The sequence below is a fragment of the Pseudogymnoascus verrucosus genome, assembly GCF_001662655.1.
Source record: "Pseudogymnoascus verrucosus strain UAMH 10579 unplaced genomic scaffold scaffold_8, whole genome shotgun sequence".
In the NCBI taxonomy this organism is placed as follows: Eukaryota; Fungi; Ascomycota; class Leotiomycetes; order Thelebolales; family Thelebolaceae; genus Pseudogymnoascus; species Pseudogymnoascus verrucosus.
The window spans coordinates 514105-533362 of NW_017263659.1; the positions used below are offsets into that span (position 1 = coordinate 514105).

At 48.6% G+C, this 19258-nt stretch overlaps 6 protein-coding genes across 6 annotated transcripts; 1 reads left to right on the top strand and 5 right to left on the bottom strand.

Annotated features, from left to right (window-relative positions):
• Positions 1 to 169: 169 nt before the first annotated feature.
• Positions 170 to 642, bottom strand: VE01_02703 (uncharacterized protein; the record flags this gene model as incomplete). Its single annotated transcript, XM_018272209.2, has 1 exon — positions 170 to 642. The coding sequence occupies exon 1, from the start codon at positions 479 to 481 to the stop codon at positions 170 to 172; it is 312 nt and encodes a 103-aa protein (XP_018132982.1). The 5' UTR covers positions 482 to 642.
• A 261-nt stretch (positions 643 to 903) lies between these two features.
• VE01_02704 (uncharacterized protein) lies at positions 904 to 5031 on the bottom strand. The gene is made up of 9 exons (XM_059463467.1): positions 4871 to 5031; positions 4598 to 4811; positions 4479 to 4538; positions 4133 to 4429; positions 3912 to 4080; positions 3812 to 3838; positions 3739 to 3754; positions 2961 to 3690; positions 904 to 2905 (listed from the first exon to the last, which is right to left on the bottom strand). The coding sequence occupies exons 1-9, from the start codon at positions 4948 to 4950 to the stop codon at positions 1055 to 1057; spliced, it is 3444 nt and encodes a 1147-aa protein (XP_059319926.1). The 5' UTR covers positions 4951 to 5031; the 3' UTR covers positions 904 to 1054.
• Positions 5032 to 5180: 149 nt separating this feature from the next.
• On the top strand, positions 5181 to 6091 carry VE01_02705 (uncharacterized protein). The gene is made up of 3 exons (XM_018272211.2): positions 5181 to 5262; positions 5316 to 5648; positions 5724 to 6091. The coding sequence occupies exons 2-3, from the start codon at positions 5619 to 5621 to the stop codon at positions 5928 to 5930; spliced, it is 237 nt and encodes a 78-aa protein (XP_018132948.1). The 5' UTR covers positions 5181 to 5262; positions 5316 to 5618; the 3' UTR covers positions 5931 to 6091.
• A 508-nt stretch (positions 6092 to 6599) lies between these two features.
• On the bottom strand, positions 6600 to 11517 carry MER3 (Sec63). The gene is made up of 4 exons (XM_018272212.2): positions 11220 to 11517; positions 10839 to 11162; positions 8957 to 10782; positions 6600 to 8910 (listed from the first exon to the last, which is right to left on the bottom strand). The coding sequence occupies exons 1-4, from the start codon at positions 11443 to 11445 to the stop codon at positions 6724 to 6726; spliced, it is 4563 nt and encodes a 1520-aa protein (XP_018132984.1). The 5' UTR covers positions 11446 to 11517; the 3' UTR covers positions 6600 to 6723.
• Positions 11518 to 11774: 257 nt separating this feature from the next.
• VE01_02707 (uncharacterized protein) lies at positions 11775 to 14128 on the bottom strand. The gene is made up of 5 exons (XM_018272213.2): positions 13801 to 14128; positions 13715 to 13744; positions 13314 to 13622; positions 12560 to 13255; positions 11775 to 12490 (listed from the first exon to the last, which is right to left on the bottom strand). Exons 1-5 carry the CDS (start codon positions 13870 to 13872, stop codon positions 12224 to 12226), a joined length of 1374 nt encoding a protein of 457 aa, XP_018132985.1. The 5' UTR covers positions 13873 to 14128; the 3' UTR covers positions 11775 to 12223.
• An 868-nt stretch (positions 14129 to 14996) lies between these two features.
• On the bottom strand, positions 14997 to 17656 carry VE01_02708 (uncharacterized protein). The gene has a single exon (XM_018272214.2). It carries the CDS (start codon positions 16452 to 16454, stop codon positions 15234 to 15236), a length of 1221 nt encoding a protein of 406 aa, XP_018132986.1. The 5' UTR covers positions 16455 to 17656; the 3' UTR covers positions 14997 to 15233.
• Positions 17657 to 19258: the final 1602 nt, after the last annotated feature.

Consider the following 19258-nt stretch of genomic DNA (forward strand, 5'->3'; position numbering starts at 1 on the left):
GTTTTGATATATTTATTTTATACCATAGTGACTTATACAGTCGTCTCATTTGAAACTAATTGAATACTCCAACATCCAATATTATACAATCGTGAACTTAACGGATGGTATCCGCAGCAAAACACCACATCCTAATATCTAGTTCAATATCCCTTCTCCCTCCTACCCCTTACTCAGGCTTCGCCTCCTGTTGTTGTCCCGGCCGATCCACCTCCTCAGCATGTTCAAACACACCACCCATCCCATTCTCCTCCCTCTTCACCCTCCCCTCCCTATCCCACCCCTGCATTCCCCATCCCTTCTCTTTCAGACCCCTCTGGCGCTCCACCTCAAACGTATCATGACGCTTATTCTTAGAGCTCCAGAGGAAGGAGAAAAGCGCTGTAACGATGATGAACACCGCGATGAAGCCGACCATGATTCCAATCTCCTGCCTGTTATTCGCGTGCAACATCGGCAGCTTGGGGGTTTCGGCGACCATTTTCGCGGATGGGTGTGTGTGTGTTATTGCGTCTCGCGACGTTGAAATCCGGGGTTGATTTGCGGGGTATTGGGGTATTTGTGGGTAACTCGTGGTGGTTTTGTATGTGTTTTTGGAGTGAAATATCGGGGTTCACGATGAAGACCCTTTATGGAGTGATGTGAGAGTGGTGTGAGAAGCTGGATTTTCTGGCCCTGGGTTGTCATTGCGTCATAGATCGTTCCCCTTTACCCCTCGAGTGGCTGTTTTCCTTAGTGTAATGTGGGGGAGGGGATTGTGGGGAAGGGGGTAATGACGTAGTGTCCATTGGGGGATTTTGAACTAGTGTGGTCGACCGTTGCGGACACTACTCGCGCCGTACAGCCTAGTGGTATAGTGCAACCAGTTACAGAGGTTATAACGGCATATAGACTCTTAGTGTTGCTGTCTCTGTTCTTGTATCGTCTTCGTCTATACGGAGTATAGAGAGTACATCATGGCACTAGCCAACAAGGTGCTGTACAAGACTAATTTTTGATATCCAAGTGTCTCTATAGTTCATAGCATCACCGGTTTTTCTATTTACACGTCCCCTTATTCCACTACTTCCATCCCCGCGAGAGAGGCCTTACTCACCAAAGTAAGCGGATGCTCCGGCCCCAGCACACGCGTCCTCCCCTCAAACGCCGCCTCCAGGACCCGCTGAGCTTTTCCCACATTCTTCTCTCCCTGCCTCTTCAGAAAAGTCCCATAATTGTGCAGCGTAAGCAGCGTGTCCGGGTGCTCGTTTCCCAACTCCTTTCTATGATTATCCAGCACTTCCTCAAATATCGCGAAAGCGCGGCTTGCTTTCTCTGGTCCAGAATCTCCATAGACCCGCGCCAGACCCTCTTTCGCTCGGAAGATGAAGTGATGGTCTGGCCGCAGGACAGACTTGCGCGATTGAAGCACCACATTATATTCTGCCTCGGATTCGGCGTTCTTGTGTAGATCCTCATGTGTCCGCGCCAGAATCTCAAGCGCGTCGATTAGGTACGGCCGCTTGGAGCGGGTGCATTCTTTGATCGGGTCAAAGCCCATCATGGAGGGATCGATGGCACGCAGCGCCATGCCCTCTGCATCCTCGAAGCGGCCTTGATACACCCAAACCATCGCTAAGTTCATCGCGACCCCTCTGGTGATTTCGTGGGTGTCATCATACTTCTCCTTACATCTCTCCAGAATGTTAATGAGCAGTCTTTCGGCCTCGTGGTAGCGGCCGAGATCGAAATACGCGATGGCTAGGTTTTGCTGGCTTTGTATCAACTGGGGATGATATTCATGTAGGCTTTGGTCGCGCTTCTGCATGTCGCAGACCTCTTGAAGGCATTCGGCTGACTTGACATACAGTCCTTGCATTCGATATATCACTGCCAGGCCCTCTTTCGCGTAGGACAGTTCTGTTTCCGTTTCCATTGCGCGTCCCATACTTTGTATGACCTTATTATACTGCTCCTCCGCAGTAGCATATTGGGCCTGAGTTCCAGCTAGCATTGCCATGTTTGTGCGCAACTGAAGAGTAACAGGGGCATCTGGACCCATAATGGCAGTCCAACCCGTCAGCGCTCGATCAAAGTGTTTCTGGGCCGCCTCGTAGTTGTCCAGCTCGCGCTCCGCATCTCCCAAGTCCTTTAATGACACGAGGAGATTATATTCATCCAGCTCCAACCCTTCCTCATATGCCCTCTCCCGATCAAATACAGCTATATTGTACATGTTTACCGCCTCGGCCGCCTCGTAGGTGTCGTAAAAGTAGTCGCCTGCTAGATGGCAAATATACGCAAACTGTGGTACTCGGTAGCGCCCCAGCACGTCGAGACGCGCCAGTGCGGTGATATGCGGTACACACATCGCTCGGTTCAACAAAAATTGTTCGGATTTTGGTTCTAGCTGTTCGGTCATCGCTGCGTAGAGAATATCTGATGCGAGGGTAAACCAGGTTAATTCCGTGTCAGGAGCTACCCCAAGGCTCTGAATGAGGAAGCAGATAAGATCATGCATGGTGTATGACAGTCCAGTCGTATGATCTCCTTCTACTGCCTGCTCTAGCAAAGATGCTTTTTTGAGCTGATAAAGTTCCTCTTGTCGTCTCGTCGTATCTCCAAGCAAATTCCTGACATTTCGACACAATAGGGGCTTTTGGATAGCAGGGGTGGCTCTTGTTTGTCGTCTGAAACAACTCCAAATGGATTTTTTTCGTGTTCCCATTGAAGGAGTAGCTATTTCTTCGTACTTGAATGATGAGAACAGCCGAATGGGTATATTATCGGGGCACAAAAATGACAGTAGCCGCAGGAGATCCGCTCGGTCATGACATGATTCCTCCAGCTCTGAGAATGCAACATTAAAGAGTTTTGCCAAAGGGCGTATCGAAGTATCTATAGCACTGTAGCGGTGGCCCAGAACCTAAAGTACCGTCAGCATTCCAGCATCAGAGTATACCTCTCGCGTCTTCTTTTACCTTCATCTTGCCATCTTTATTGCTCAGTACCTCCAAGAGACCTTCCAGATGTCGACCATCTCTTTTCTGGTAAGAGGCCGCCTGGGCAATGGCGATGGGTAAGTTACCGAGAAGGTGAAGGATTTCTCTTGCTAGATCTTTCGTCTCTTCCTTTGTCTCGATTGTGGGCGGTAATGCACAGCTTTTAAGAAATAAATTCAAAGAGTCCGATTCCTCCATTTTTTCCAGAGGAATGCACCTCTGGATTCGTCCCGAATCTGTGGTTTTTAGATTTGCAAGATCCTCTTCATTTGTAGTAATCAGTATCCTACCCGCCGGCGCATCCGTTGGGAGGTGTTCAAAGAAAGAGACAGCATGGGATGTGAAATTGTCGATTACAAGTAACCACCCTTTCCCTCCACTTTCCGCCCTTTCTTCCAACCACCTGCAAGTTTTGGAAATAGCATCCGGATCGCCAGAGGAGAGGCCAAGAGTCCCAATAAAGCTCGCACGTGCGCTCTCAAAGCTATCTCCATCAACCCAGATAACATCGTCTCTTTTCCGTTTGCTCCTACGGATATAGGCAAGTGCAACTTGGGTCTTGCCCATCCCATGCATCCCGTAGATGGCTACTGTGATTGGGGAATCATCCTCTTCATCTTCGTCCTTAAAAGCGGCGTCTATGAGACCAAGCTCTTTCTCCCTACCACTAAAGTATTTCGAAAGAGTTCGGCGAGGATAGCCACCTTTCCTATGTGGAATTAGCTGAGTTCAAGAAATATATGCCTTCTGTTCCCACCTTTGTAACACCTTTCCTGTGACTCGAGGGTTAGAATATTGAGTTGAAATAAAGGCTCTAGAATGGGAGTTACCTTCTCCCCGAAGTCCACCGAGGCTAACTGTAACCACAACATTAGCTTCAATTCTGCCCATGTATTAGGCTACAAGCCTAATAATTAGGCCACCCACTACCTCTAAAGTCGCTTTGTTTTGCCAATTGATAAAAGGACTTAATTGCTTCGCTGATTTTAATGAAATTAGTATCGTGCGCACTATCAAATTTATTCATTCCGCTGTGGTCTGTCTCCAAAGCACATCCATCACTGCTGTCGGCCAAGCAAGCCGACTCTTGCGGCACAATCTAAAACTCTTAGCACTTTATCATAGGTGATTCTCAGACCTAAAATGTTTACCATCACCTTGGTCTTACTGTCAGGTACAGTTTCATAGAAACAAATCACTTTGCAGTGCTTATAACGGGCATGCATGCTACTCTGCAGCTCGAATAGTGTACTAGATCCTTTCTCTAACTCTTGTATAATGGACAGGTTAACCATGGCCAAGTCTATAGACTTCACAATTGTTAAGATCTTATTTGCTGCTGTCGCGGCCGTGGTCCCGGTGTGCGGTGTGCCGAGATATATGATACCAACCACGGACTCACACAGGAGAGAGTACTTGTCTGTATCAAGTGCTGCAGTGACGAGAGCCTACAAATATTAGAAAGTCAAACGCTTTATACTACCATCGATGACTTGCCTTCTTTATAATTATGCCGCCAAAGCTATGGCCGATGAGAATAAGTGGTCGCGCCTTGTTCTGAATCGAAACGACAAGGTGATCAGAAATTGCAACCCTGAGAGCGTTTTCAAACTCACTTTGCTCCTATGCAAATCAAGAGACCTCAGCAGACTGCTGCCACATTGATACAGATTGTACTGTGGTACACGCCCAACATAATGCGTGTTGCAACCCCATGCTGAGATACGGGCACCTGGCACTACTTTGGGAAGGAGATCCTGAAGCCAGTTGGTGCCATTACGCATCCAAGTCCAGTACGGGTGTGATCCCAGTCCTTGGACGGCAACAATACTGAATTGACTGTGTTAGCTAGAACTCGGTAGACCAGCCGCGGAATTAGATATATATACTCAACGATTGGCTCCGAGTATGTTGCCGTTCCTTCGGCGAGGATTGCCATACCATAGTCGGTTTCAGCCGCGGGGTCCATTGCAGCAAATGGCAGGCAATATTTACAACAATCATTCGCTTCTGCTATAAATTATACTATAATGCCATTTCAGGAAAATATGTATGGCTAAAATTCACGAGATATTAGAGAGATTGGAGCTATCTAAGGATAGAAAGATAGGTCCCAAAGTGGAATGGCGCGGATCCTTCCACGGTCCAAGCACGCACATGACAATAAAAACAACCAATATGTCGCGAGACCAGAGAGGTCGCGAGACCAGAGAGGAATGGAGCCTCTAACTCGATTCAGTCGGGGAGAAAAACCAATATAGAATCAATGTTTATTTTATCAGTATGCATCTCAGGCCCGCAAAGAATAAATCCGATGAACTAACTAGTTGTTAGAAGTTTTTAAGGTCTCCGTGAACCACTTGCTCTGGGAAAGGAACGGGATGGTAAAACTATGTATTGCTCCAGGGAAGTGGAAGGAACAGACGTCAGTGAGGCTGGGGCAATACTCTACGAGTATAAATACACTAAAGCTGAGCTGGGGTCTGCACATCCATAGATAGCACTAAAGTATATTAATATCCAGCCTCGCCCACTCCCCTCTCACAGCTCTCTTCCTTTCCTCTAGTCGATACCTTGTCCCATACCTATCATCCCTCTCTTTCACGACGACAGCAAGAACCAGAAACGGCAGCAACCATGGGGAACAGCAACAGTTCCCAGTACGACGTACGCAGCCCCGTCCCGTCCCGTCCTGCCCCGTCCCGTCGTCTAACCATTGCTAAAACTTTTCCGCGCCCACAGGACCGCGAAACACAGGAGTTCCACAGCCTGCCCAAGTCCAGGACACGCGGCGTGCGCACCGACCAGCGCACCCCATACACCCAGCAGCAAAACATGGGGTACAGAGCGCAAGATCAGAATGGAGGGCGCCAGCAACGCGGGTACAACCAGCAGCAGTATAGCGGAAACCGGGCTCGGGATGACAGGGACGACGATCCGTGCTGTTGATAATGAAGAGTTTTGCTCTATTGGCAAAGATGACCCTGTGCGGGATCATTTCATGGAAGTTAATCTTAGCGTTGCTGAACTGCGCATGGCAACTATTTTTAGATCACTACCGGCGCCTGTAGTTTCCTTCTCTGTATCCAGCTCACTACCAAGCTTTAACTCGTCTGCGCTAAAATGAAAATACCTCGAAAGTGACGCAAAGTTTCAAAATACCTTGTGCGCTTTCCAATTACGCCAAGCTCTAGAAGTGGCCCTCTATTTCCCCTAACCGCTAAGGCGGATATCAGGCCAGGGTCTCGCGGCCTACAGCCTATCATTAAACACATACAACCGCTGTAAAAACAGAGCCGAGGTCTTTAATGTCTAATAATGGATTTAACAAGGGGATTCATGCATGCTAAGTTGTATCATCACATTGTTAGGAGTCGTGTGCATATGTTGGTGTTTCAGTAGATATCAAAAGACCCAAGGTGATTTGCGAACTAGACAGCTGCAGGGTTTGGCAGCGGCTACGTGGGGACTGTTCTAGTTTTAGTTACTATTGTTGCGAGAGATGATAGATGAAATGATATCAAATGTTTTTTTTTTTCAATAATGTGTTCGGCCCTTTTCCATTGGGCATTGAGTGAGTGTGTAGAATTGAATAATATATTCTAGAGCCAAAAGCAAACCCTTCTATTCGACCAAAATATATTCCTCATGGAAGCCGATGAACAAACCGAGCTATATGGTCACACATCCCAAAATTTCAACTCATTTTCCAGCCATTGAAGCAATACATTGCCAGGAAGTCTCACACAGCAAAATCCACGCTCCCTTCAAACATAGCCACAAAGTCCATGTCAAACTCTCCCAACCAGTCCGGCCTGAGCACCTCCTTCTTCACTGGAATTTCCACCCCCATCTCTTCTCCTGTCTCGTCGTGGACTTCAGTCTCAGCGTTAGTCCCAGAGGAGGCAAAGTGGCTTTGCTCATCTGAGAGTACATCATCCACCCGCACCCTTTTCTCAGGCAGCTGCAATAGATCTGTGGACCCTCCTCGCTTCAAAACCATCCCCTCGGTCGTACTCACTCGGTTACTGCTCGCCGTATATTTGTCATAGTCGAGAACAGCATCCACGAAGCTAGACGTCGCTTCAAGCATTGGCTCTGCTTCGGGAATTTGCTCTCCCCCAGGCAGTTGTTCGGCTTCATAAACCAAACTGTCCGGGATATCGTCCCCAAAATCTCCAAATGGAGTCCCTGAATCTGCCAAATCGGCCATATACCCAGGGTATGTATCATCAGCAGATGCATCGCCCTGCTCCAGAAGCCATGGTGGAGAAGGGAGATCGTCCCCACTCAAACCATCCCCATCAGTATTTTCTTTTGGGCCACTCTTCTCCAGGAATGCGTCATACGGCCTTGTGCCATTTCCGTATTGTGCCAGCGGTTTCTTGTTTCTCAGCATCTGAACTGGTTCCGAATTAGACACGTTCGAGTGCAGAGCATGCAGCTTTCTATAGTCCCTTGGAGCGAACTTCTCATAACGAGGAGGTGGCCTGTTTTCTGAAAGGTCGATAATCTCCATGTCGTCAAACTGATAGTCATTCTTATCAAATTCCTTGAGAGCCAGTTGTTGGGTCATTGACTTATTTACAGATTTTGACACCTCTGCATCAGCAGTTTCTTCTGGCGTTTTCTTCGTCTCTTTGCTAGCATCTTGCTTTATCTTCTTCTGCAACTTGCGTGGCTTGTCCAGCCCTTCATGGCAACACTTGTGCTTGCAAGTTTTACCGTTCTTCAGTGCATTTCCCCCTCCACATATATGATTGCATGTCCATTTACCATTAGCCATCTGAACTGGCTCGGGTCGCTCTACATTGTCATGTTCTTCAGGAGCTGTTGTTTGCTGATTCGCAATATCATCAATATCAATGAACTGGTCGGACACGGTATTGTCATCCACTGCGTGCCCAGCCGACTCCTCTGCACTCTTGACAGCAGCAAGTAAATCCTGGTCTGGAATGTCATCATCCCATTCAAAATCAGCATCGCTGTCTCCGCCACCATCATCCGTGCTGAGTATGACCTTGGGAACAACCTTCTGTGCAGGCTGTACCACAGGAAAGAGCGAGTCAGGAATATTCGGTGCTAGAATTACAGACTGAACCGTCCCAATAATCCCATCACAGGCAAGGAAACAGCTTATTGCATCACTAGAATTCGACAACTCCGTAGAAAAGTGCACTTCGAACCCCTTCTCCAGATTCTTAATATTCCCTCGCCAAAAGTGCGCCAGGTTCCCGTTGGAGACGCCAGCCACGAAAGTCAATGAGATCTGCCGATGCCTCCAGAACGGGACCTTGTGGTTTTTCAAGTCAAGCCGCGCCCTGATCTTGACCTTGGGTAGTTGGCCTAGTTTGACAATTCTGCCCATGACCTCTACACTCAAAGTTAGGCGCGGGAATGATTTCAGGGAGTCTAGTAGCTTGTGGCCAAATGGCGGATTCCTGGTCAAAATCCGCTCAATCGTCGCGGAATCAGTTGCAATGAGCTTTGCAACGCTATTTATTCCAGCTGTAACCATTTTCTTGACAACTGCCGGCCCAATGCTGGGAATCTGTCTTAGCTGCAATGGGAGATGTTCCCAGAATTCCGCAGATATACTTCTTGACAACTCCAAGGCGTTCTGCGTTGCCAGTGCGTCACAATCAACTGCTTTGCAGTCGACAATACATCGAACCAGTCGATGGATTCGTTCAAATACTATGGCTTTGTCGGTCTGGTACTGCCTCCTATTGAACTCCTTGTCGTTGGGAGGATCCACGCCACCAAGTTGAACTTGTATGATGAGCGAAATTTTGTGGGCAGTTGCTGAGACATTCTCCTTGACAGGGTATTTGATAAATGGCGACCTGTTGAACTCTCGGAACGCCGCCCGCTCTGTCGGTTTCATTCTCAGGTCTTTAAATTCCGAGGCTTGAGATATGATATGCAACTATCAAAATTAGTTTCCAAAACTCAAGCTTGTGAGATTCACTAACCATTTGGCCCATTCCCGCGTGTTCGGGGATGCTCAGTAGCAGCTGCATAGTCTCGAATTTTACCATATACTTTGACATTGCCTGGCCGTATTCCGTGCATATGAATCTTTGGTCAGAAGTGACGAGCTTGGTATCTTGAAGCATTTTTATATCCCGCTCACAGACCTGTTCCAGTCTCTCGTCGGGATCTCTACTTCCTGTATCACAACTGAATTTGTAGTAAGTAGGATTTTGCTTCATGCGGACACTCATGAACGTTCCGGCAAGCCATTGCTTTGCGGAGTATAGATCACGGACAGTACCAAGGCCAATCTCCGAGTTCAGATGTTCAATGAGATTTAAGTGCAGCGTACTTTCAAGTACATCCTGACCTGATATCATCCTTTTGTAGCGGTCAATGCTAGATTGCCGCGTCATGATTATTGCAACGGCCGAGTCATCGAATTGCGGTCTCCCAGCTCGCCCAAGCATCTGCATGACTTCAAGATCTGAATATTCCGCAAGTCCGCCATCCTGGTATCCGACCGTGCCTTTGAGAACCACCAAGTGACAAGGAAGATTAATGCCGACAGCCAACGTTGACGTACAGCATATCACGCTGATTTGCCCATTCAGATACGATTTCTCAATCACCATTCGATCACCTGGATCCAATCCAGCATGGTGGTAAGCAACGCCTCTGGCAATTAGATCTTGGAGATCCTTGCTGCTCACTGGTACCCTCGTTGTAGGAGAAGGCCAAGCACGATCGACAACACGAGAACTCGCCCACCATTCTGCAAGTTTCGCAGCAGTGTTCTCACAAGATTTCCTCGTGAAGCAGAACACTATTATCGGTTTCTTGTGTGTATATTTGGCGATAAGTGCTGGTAGTTTCCCGTCTAAATACGAGTCAAATGCAAAATCATTGATGGTGCTATCAAAGCCGTGAACATGCTTCTGGAGCTTCACTGGGCGGTACTCTTCCCCAAATGTCTCACGGTGAGCAGGAAGGTGGGTATTCGTGTGATCTTTTCCTAGCCACACTGCGATATCGTGAGAATTGGGAACTGTAGCACTCAACGCCACAAACCGAACATTGGCACCAATAGACTTCATCCGCGAAACAACAGCTTCAAGCGTTGCACCTCGGTTTTCTTTCAGAATGTGGACTTCATCAATAAGAAAGAGCTTCACGAGCTGAAGCAGCTTGATATAGTCTTTCCACTTCCTGGTAATGCTATCCCATTTCTCAGGTGTCGTAACAATGATCGTTGCACTACCAACCTTTCGCACCTCTACTGCGTCGGTATCGCCAGTCAATTCAGCCGTGGCGATGTTCAGATTTCCAAACTTCACTCCCCAATCTCGGGCCCTCTCAGAGCACAGTGATTTCGTAGGAGCCTGGTAGACAATTTTGAACTGTCCAGATGAATGTGACTCAATGAGCCTCACAATAGCAAGTTCAAGGATTGCAGTTTTGCCACCACCAGTAGGGGCAGAGACGACAAGATTATCATCGCTCTTATAAGCCGCGGGGAAAACTTTCGATTGCACGGCATTGAAAAGTGGGAATGGAAAGACAGACCGAACCCTGTCAGGGAGCTCACGCGTTGATACCAACTGGATGCCATTTATCATGGGAGGGGCATGAGAAAGTTCAAAAGCGCCTCTAGGATCTAGCGTTTCGTGCGGTGGACTCTCTTCGTATACGGATTGGGGCTCCGGAGATCTTGCCCGTTGACTTGCACGAGCTTCTCGGCGGCTAACAATCCGTCTGGTTGGGCTGGATCCTGGGAGGTTCGGAGAAGGGCTTCGGTATCCGGGTGGAGTAAAGCTCTGTCCAGCTGTAAAAGTTAGTCTACTACCATGCATCAGGGTTGCCTGCAAAAGAATCACTCACACAAAATGAAAGGCGGAGATGGCTGTTGTCTCCGCGGTTGAAGTTGGCTGAATCGATTATCTGCATAATGGAACGTAGATGTATCGTTAAGTGATCTTGGTGGTTGGGTTGTCCTCATACTTGGAGGCTGTGTGCGGAGATTTGCCAGTGTTGAAGCCCGATTTGCAACTCGATAAGCTCCGTTTGGATTGCCATAAGTATGAAAAGTATCGCCGCCCGCAACGGTAGACCCATGAGCAGCCAGCAAACTTCTCGGTGTGAGCGAGATTCGTGGAGCTCCAGTGCCATGTTGCTGTACGGCATCAGATTGCAAGCCTTGTCTATCTGTGCATCCACACAATTAGATCTGTGATATGCACTGGAGAACTCAAAGGAGCTTACCAAAGGGATCATATTGAGGAGGTCGTGGAATCTGTTCCTGAGGAGGTCTAAAAGAAAAAACGTCCTGGAGACTGCTGTTATTGCTGAAGTGACGGCTGAATGTTGGCTGAGCTGGAGGTAAAGTATTCGCACGAGAAAATGGAATCATAGGATACACATCATCCTGAACATTTGCACTGGCATTATCGATGATCCTCTGCATCCGTGGATCCATCGGGAACCCCATAATGAGGCAGGAGAGAAAGAAAGACTTAGAGGAGCAGCATTGGAACGAGAGGCACTTCAGAGATGAACATATATGAGAGGATATTAGGAGAGTGATAATCACTTGAGGCTAACTTATCGATTGGAGATGATTTGAATGGCAGAGATTGAAAACTGAGAATATACGGACTCAACTGTGAGATGTGGACAATTGCGAGGTTGAAATATTGAAATCGGTGGGGGTTGGACGGATTGGGACAAGGGGCTCTCGCCAGTTGCTCCAGCTGTATTGGGAGGTGGCAGTGTCTGGCACAACCAACAACACTTCAGATGGCACACGGCAAAATGCTGGTCTCCTTTGGTGCATTTTTCTCAGGTGAATAAATCTCAACACTTACATATGGTTGTTGGTAATAAGCTGGAAACAAATAAACCTTTTGCCCAGATTCAAACAAGAGGGTATTGTGAAAGTTGCAAGAAGAGACAGGGTAATACTCAAACAAATATATTTCTATAAACTCCATCCAACATGGAACGGAAATATATCTCACATCCGGCCCACCTCAGCTAATTTCCAAAGCTTCGTCTAACTGGCCTCGCAGTCTTCGCTGCCCAAGATCCCTTCCTTCCATGCAAAATGCTTCCCTCCAGTCTAACCACCTACCCCACCCTCCTGACGCCTGGTATCACGCCGTGCCGTCGTTCGGCATTTCCATTTCGAATCCTGCCCAGTTTTGTTTTTACCCTTCCTTGCCTATTTGATTTACATGCCCATATATGCAGCGAGAGAAATTGACCGTTCAGTCTTCTCGCTTGCCTTTCCAGGCGCCCGTCCTCGGTTGGCCGATTGGCGAACTTGGGCGGCTCGTGCTCAAGCCCGCTTTGTTCGTGTTCATCAAGTCTAATGGGGTAAGAAGGTTCTTCTTGTCTTCGGCGGGAGTGTAGCCGTTGTCAATCGTCGTCTTCTCGTAGGTTGCAATGTTGATAGGCGGTGGGCGAGAGCGGCCCTTGTCATTAAGGCTGTAGAGGTATGTTGCAAAGATGACAACTGCAGTGCCAATGAGAAACTATAATAGGTCAGAACCTCCTCTCTCCCAAATAGTTTCTGAACCTGTTCAAGGGTAGTCGAGACTCACATTGGATGTAACCTTAAAGTCGAAGAACCAAACGCTGAACAAAAAGCTCAAAATAATGCTGATACTCGTCGCGAAGTTCTTCGCAATGTTATCCGCGTAGTTAATGCACATTGCTACCAAAACACCACCAAGCGCCTGGAACGCAATCGCCGTCCAAACCACAGAATTGTAGCCCGCGAAAAATCCGTTCTTTGCAATTTCGCCGCCGTCTTTGTACACAACTCCAATGAGGAGGGCAGGGAAAAGGGAGTAGAATGAGAGCTGAACATTGCGTGTCCAGACTGTGATGGATGCCGAGCTATCTTTCAAGACCTTCTCGAAATATACGCCTGTCAAACCCGAAATAACGGAGGCAGTTAGGACGGCGATGCAGCCAAGGGAGTAATTCATGGCTGCCTTTTCATGGCCAAGATCCTTGTCGATGCCCTCATAAGTAGCAGAGCGCTTTGTTAGCGCCGAAAGACTTCTCTTCGATACTTCATCTGCGACATGATGGGCCGCCTGTCCAACCTCGTGGAATGACCGCGGAAACGCGAATTTCGACGCATCCTCAAAGATGGTGGCGTAAGAGACCTTATCGGAAGATGGAAGCTGCACAATGACAACACCGATAGTGAGTAATACAAGAGCAGTCCATTTCCGCCCAGAAAGTGTGCGTCGAAGCATGGTTACGCTGAAAAGGGCAGTGGTAAGAATCTAGAACGCACGGATTGGTTAGTTTGTTGTATTTATCTCAGGGGATGAGGGGGCAGACCTTTAGTTGATACAAAATTTGAAAGTGAACAGCATCCAAATTGCTCACTGCAATATATTGGAGAGAATTCTGAAGGGTATATAACGACGCCGGGATCGCTAGCTTCCAGCCATCTCCGGAAAACACAGAGTTGTAAAGTTGTTCAAATAGTGCCGTAGCAGGTGTCGATGGGGGCATTGTCCGCGAAATGTCGTATAATGCTATGGTTAAGCTGACGGATAGTTTGAGTACTTCGTTCAAGAGGACCGCTGTGGATGTGAAGTATCGGTGCCCACCAACAACGGGCATGATGCGGGAGTAGTGCATAATCTGGTTTTTATCAGCCGCCATCCCATGTTCTCACAATCGCGGTATGCAAGTTCGGTAATTCATAGTGGGTAGCAGGTGTCATGGAGACGTACGAGAATGAGGGCGGAGTTTTGGAAGGTGAGCTGCAGACACCGTGGTTAGTATGACTTCATCATTGTTCTTGGGAAAAAGAGCTCACGGTGATCAGGGAAACATGTTTCATTGGCACCCCATAGAATGTCGCACTCTGCGACTTCTCCCCCGGTGCCATGGTGAGTTTCTTTTCAAGTAAATCCCAAGGTTGGGTTGAGCTTCGTCGATGCGCCCAGGAGTCTCTTTGTCAATCGGCTGCCCGTGAACCGACCAAGCGCAACACAGCTGCAAGCCTCTTTTTCTTCACAGCAAAGCAAAAAATATGCAGCGACGTCAGAGTCAGTGATGAGAGTTCCACCAAAATCCACTTGTAGACGGCAGAGGAAGAGTTGAAGAAGCGTTGTGCAGCGGCCGTGAAACCGCAGAGACAATGAAGGGCAAAGGGCCGCACAGGGCGCAGTTCTGGAACTGTGGAGAAATCGTGACAGCGCGACAAAACGCACTCACACACCAAAACAGGGTTAGTTTCCAGGGGTCGGGTGTGGGAGCTCACTTGGCGCCACAGCAATACATGGGGTTTAGCGCCGTTTCCCCGGCTGTTACGAAGATCTGGGCGAGATCGCGAGGGACGTACCGCACAGTTGAGTATCCCACATGTGACATTTTGGCTGCCGCTGTCTATTACGGTGGCTTTGAGTGTTACATGTAACAACAAACTGCTGAATAAATTCGATCACACAGTTCTATATATATCAGATTAAGGACTTAAATGAGCCAGCCACTCATCAGTCAATCTAGGAGAATTTTATTTTTATTTTACCGGCTATAAATGGTCCCCCTTCCGACATTGAGGTGGCACAAGTACTACACAACCCAACTACCCACAGTCATGTAAGGATGCAGCACTCCGCGAGCTCATCGATAGCTCAAAGATCTCGGGCTTTGCAAACGGGAGATATAGTGCATAGGAGATATGACTGATCTTTTTCCTGTCAGGAAGTGGCGGTCTGGTCGGGAGACAGGAGAGCCCCTTCCTCCCGTTGACGATGCAGCTCCTGACTCGACGTGGTAAATCCAGACCGTACGCGAGTATGCGAGGAGGTGGAGAGCACCATCATAACACCCAATCATTCACTGCACATCATATCTAGTTTGGTAATCCGACGGCAATAGTGCGTTTGATTGATCGCACGATCGCATTTCTTTGCTGTCGATATCCTTCAAGTGAGGGGTGGCAAATTCAAATGTTACAAGTCACAGTACAATGTTGGCACAAACAAGATGGTTATTATCGGTATGAGGGTTGTATTTCTACCATATGTACTGGGGTAGTAGTACTACCATTAAGCTCTCCTATTCCGCGACCAGTACAAGTTTCCAGTCCCATATCATTATTACCAAGACTCCTTTTCATATGCCTCCCAAGTACCTGTGTATACCCATCATGCGCCATCGCGATGCTAAAAAGAAAACAAAAAAAGAAAAAACGTATCATTAAAATCATCATCCAAGGGTAGTGCCCCTGAACTCCCCAGCTATCTAGTTGCGGCTGCCTAGAAAGCGGGAGATAATGTTCTGGCTGCGGCCGATTCCCATGCTCATACCCATGCGGGCACGGCGGGAGGACTGCTGAGTTGCTTGCTCAATATCGTACATGGTGGTGATATCCGGTTGGACTTTGCCGTGGGTGGGAGCGGCGATGTAGACTTGCTCAGGGCTCATCGTAGGAGCGACTGGCAGGTAGTAGTCATCAGACTGGCTGGGGAACATATCCACTTTGAGATCTTCCTGGAAGGAGTTGATGGATGGAATCCGTGATATCGGGGTGTTTGATCGGCTGCGGCTGGACTCGCGAGATGAGTGCCCGGAGTAGCATCCCATGCTGTACGAGCCGGTGGTATCGGCGGTGCCGCTGCGGGAGAGATCGGGGATATCCGATGCAGATGGTGTGCGACGCTTGAGGAACTCGGCCTTGTATGCCTTTGCCGAGTTGTACATGGCTCTTGGCTGTGCCACTGTTGGCTCACTTGCCTCGGTGCGAACACTGAAGTCGTCCAGGGCAGGGCGTGCGATTCTCAGAGTGTTGCGCTCCGCCTCACGTTGAGCCAGGTACTCGCGATGGCGGATCTTGATCTGTCTATCTTCTTCGATGGCATTGCGGATGGGAGCCAAGAAGGGCTCAAAGTGGCCCTCAAGCTCGGCGAGACCAAAGTTGAGATCCCAATCCAAAAGGTAAAGGAGCTGTCTCTCCATGAGATTGACCTCATTCCTGGAAAAGCCGAATTGGGAGAAATCTTGATACGACGTCGAAGGTACCGAGGTATATCCGGCCCAATGTTTGTTCTTTGGCGAGGAGTCGTTGAGGAATTTGGCAGAGAGGATGAGGCACGCGAGGAAGATGCGGTGAGTCGTGCATCGTAAACCCTTGGCAACGGGTGGGAGCTTCTTCTTGAGACGGTGAAGGTACAAAAGAGTGGTCATCAATGTCGGGACTTGGACGTTTGAGTGAATAACGAGGGAAGTGATGAACTGTTCAAGAGATGGGATCTTGAGGTCGGCAGCCGATAATGTTGGTGGCGGCGTCGTTGGTGGTGTGGGGGTTTGTTGAAGATGAACCTGTTCTGTGGTGGGGAAAGTCTCGCACTGAATGACTGCTTGGGCCATCTCGGCGAGGTATGAAATCATATCCTCTGTAACTGGAGTACAGACGAAGTGCTCGAGGGCAGCAGCCTGGTGTTGGTGACAGCGTGTGGAATCCATTGCGAGATGTTGGTAGATGATTCGTGAAAATGCTGGTACTTTGAATGCTGAAAGTGAGAAAATGAAGTTCAAAGCTAACCAGAAAATGTCGGTGTGCGAAAAAGAGGAAAGTATCTACTGAAGAAATAAATCCACAGAAGATATAAGATGAGGCTTAGTATTGATGGGTACTTCAATACACAGCCAGGTGATTGTTGAGCGTGCGAATGGAATTAACAATTGGGAGTTCCTATTGTCTATTGGCGACAATTGCTATTGTCGTTTTGGCGGTGGGTGGTGGGGTGGTGCGCAAGGCTGAGGCTAACAAGAAGGCTGACCGCTGGATTTCGAGAAGGACCGAGACCTGGGGTTGACGAATAACAACGAACTGTTTTGGCTGCGCAAATGAAAAGGCGTAATCTGACCAGCAGAATAAAATTAAGGATTATAGATTTCTCGAAGGAGTTCGAATAACAAGGCTTATGAGAGTATCGTTCAAAAAAGGAAAGGAAAAAAAAGGAATCCAACACCGGGCTAGAGATGACGAGGCAGGATATCCCAACAGGCGGAAATGAGCGACCTTAAAAGCCTGGAGGCTTCTCAGTGCAGCTGGAGTTTGGCCTTGTTGGTGCTGAAGAACGCCTGCGTCAAACGGCGATGTGCAGGGGTTGATAGGGCGAGGCAGTGCTAAATCGGGAACCGAGGGCGCGAAGCGGGCTCCTCTTTTGGCGCTCAGCGGCAACACAAACACGACCCTGTTTGAAAGGCCACCGGTACGGAGACCCAAAACTGGAGCGCGGCAAATGAAATGAGCTCGCAAGGATGTCGTGACTGGCGATGAAGAGCGGGTATCGCGTTGGTGGCGCGGGGTTAGATGTTGTGGGAGCTGGGTGAGGTTGACGGCGTTGTGAGGCTTCGTTGGGGTATGTTCTGTAGTTCTGCTTGGCTGCGGCGAAGGATGGATGATACAATGCAGTGACAGGCTTCGAGCACAGTTTCGATCAACGAGGGCGCTTGGGTATGATTCTGTGGGGTTTTCGTGTGTTTGAGCTTCAACAGTGACTGTTGGTCTGGTATATCGTCTGTGAATGTCGATACACCCGTCGTGGTCAATCCTTTCAATGATGGTGGTGAGAAACGAGCAAGGTCTTACTGTCGTCGTGACAAGACTTCAAGCATACAGCAATGAGAAAGCGATCGAGGACGACGAGGTGGGCTACGTGGTTATACTTATTCGGAAAGACCATAAGAAGGGCATTGTATTCTGTCACCTGTTTCAATTTTACAACACCCATTATTCCATTCTTTTTCAGACATCCTGCACCCCTGGCAACGCCAACAAGGTGCCAACCCGAACTATGAAGTCTAACGACTGCCTTGTGCAGACTCGTAAGGACCTACGCCAGCTCCGTTCCCATGGTTGGCCCAGGACTCTTCGCGGCCTCTCTCGCGTGGTCCGGCACGGAACAGGCCTGTGGGATCTCAAGAATCGGGAATAGCATGTACTCGCCTCACCAATATTAACTGACATGTACTCAGAACCACTGAATTCGGCTTGGCTCCCAGCTTCTCTCTCCTTGCTACCTAATGTCGATCATAAAATTGCAATGTATGACAACCTTGGTCCTAAGACACTATACGGCCATCTGACTGGCACACTCGGGGGCATTCAAACTACACGGGCGCAAATTACGGCTCTTCATCTACTTCACTCACATGCTTTACCTGTATCGTGACTGGATCACAGCGGACCAACAGAGCAGTGGACTGTGCCGTTTCAGAATCTAGGGGGCGCCATAAGCTGACCAGCAGGCCACCAGCTGAACGGGCATCGGACGACGACGAAAGAGTCTCGTCCAAATAATAGGCCGTTACGGTAAGCAGAGACCTTGTCCCGCTTCGAGGTAACAATGCTGTCAAAATGTCTTACATGGCTACCTAAAGGAGCCACGCCCACGAGAGACAGTGGAGTAGCTGGCAATAGAGTATTCCGGAGTGGCTCAGAAAGTGACGCCTCAGACCGTGGCGTAAAGTATACAAATACGCGTCGTCGATCTTTGGTCATTTCATGCATTGTTGGCAGGAGAAGGGACAGATATTCAGCTTCGGAAGCTCAAAAGACAATGCGCCATCTCATCTCCGAACTCTTCCAGCTCGTCATGCGAGAGGAGGGCATAAAATTGCGCATTTTGTTTGCCAAATTATGAATGTTTCAAGCAAGGCTATTTACTATATCGGCCATATACCTGTGATCGCCTTCGACATGAGTGATGTACATGAGATCTGCCGCGTTGCGATCTCACCAAAACACGATCGCAGGGCTGTTGATTCGACACGCACCTCTATTAGGAATGCTGAAACAAGCTGGTAAACACAATGTGTTGACATGGGAAATTGGTAGGCCAGTCGCACACCGGTTTGGACAACCATCCGGATAACATGGCACGAAGATTCGCTGATAGCATAAGCTTAACCGGATGCCAGCACACAGAAGTTATGCGCGGGCGTGTCCTGCATAGCCCTGAATTGTGACATCTCAGCCAACCCCTTTTTTGTACAGGGCGCTACGATGCATCATCTCTCCCTTTTTACCTGCAGTGGCCTAACAGAAATCAGGAGTAAGGTGCATAAGTCTTGCTGTCCCATAAAGGAGGCTTCAGGCAAGGAGGTTTCCCGAGGAGCAACTATTGAAAACCCAAGAAATAGTTTGCATACCGCGTAATCGGACAGTGAACCCCAGACCCCCAAACGAGGCTATGTCCACCGCGGATCCGCCGTTCAAGCCACCCGCGTCGTCCCCGCCACACCAATATTTGATTCGCTAG

What these genes read in the sequence shown, in the direction of transcription:
- VE01_02704 (XM_059463467.1), bottom strand. Translation starts at nt 4,950, where the DNA reads ATGGACCCCGCGGCTGAAACCGACTATGGTATGGCAATCCTCGCCGAA. An exon ending in TTGATTTGCATAGGAGCAAA is followed by an intron (nt 4,539 to 4,597) that starts GTGAGTTTGAAA and finishes GTTTCGATTCAG; the next exon opens with AACAAGGCGCGACCACTTAT. An exon ending in AAAACAAAGCGACTTTAGAG is followed by an intron (nt 3,839 to 3,911) that starts GTAGTGGGTGGC and finishes TTGTGGTTACAG; the next exon opens with TTAGCCTCGGTGGACTTCGG.
- VE01_02705 (XM_018272211.2), top strand. Translation starts at nt 5,619, where the DNA reads ATGGGGAACAGCAACAGTTCCCAGTACGAC. An exon ending in GCAACAGTTCCCAGTACGAC is followed by an intron (nt 5,649 to 5,723) that starts GTACGCAGCCCC and finishes CCGCGCCCACAG; the next exon opens with GACCGCGAAACACAGGAGTT.
- MER3 (XM_018272212.2), bottom strand. Translation starts at nt 11,445, where the DNA reads ATGGGGTTCCCGATGGATCCACGGATGCAGAGGATCATCGATAATGCC. An exon ending in TCCTCAATATGATCCCTTTG is followed by an intron (nt 11,163 to 11,219) that starts GTAAGCTCCTTT and finishes GTGGATGCACAG; the next exon opens with ATAGACAAGGCTTGCAATCT. An exon ending in ACGCGGGAATGGGCCAAATG is followed by an intron (nt 8,911 to 8,956) that starts GTTAGTGAATCT and finishes TAATTTTGATAG; the next exon opens with TTGCATATCATATCTCAAGC.
- VE01_02707 (XM_018272213.2), bottom strand. Translation starts at nt 13,872, where the DNA reads ATGGCACCGGGGGAGAAGTCGCAGAGTGCGACATTCTATGGGGTGCCA. An exon ending in AAATTTTGTATCAACTAAAG is followed by an intron (nt 13,256 to 13,313) that starts GTCTGCCCCCTC and finishes CGTGCGTTCTAG; the next exon opens with ATTCTTACCACTGCCCTTTT. An exon ending in ACTTTAAGGTTACATCCAAT is followed by an intron (nt 12,491 to 12,559) that starts GTGAGTCTCGAC and finishes GACCTATTATAG; the next exon opens with TTTCTCATTGGCACTGCAGT.
- VE01_02708 (XM_018272214.2), bottom strand. Translation starts at nt 16,454, where the DNA reads ATGGATTCCACACGCTGTCACCAACACCAGGCTGCTGCCCTCGAGCAC.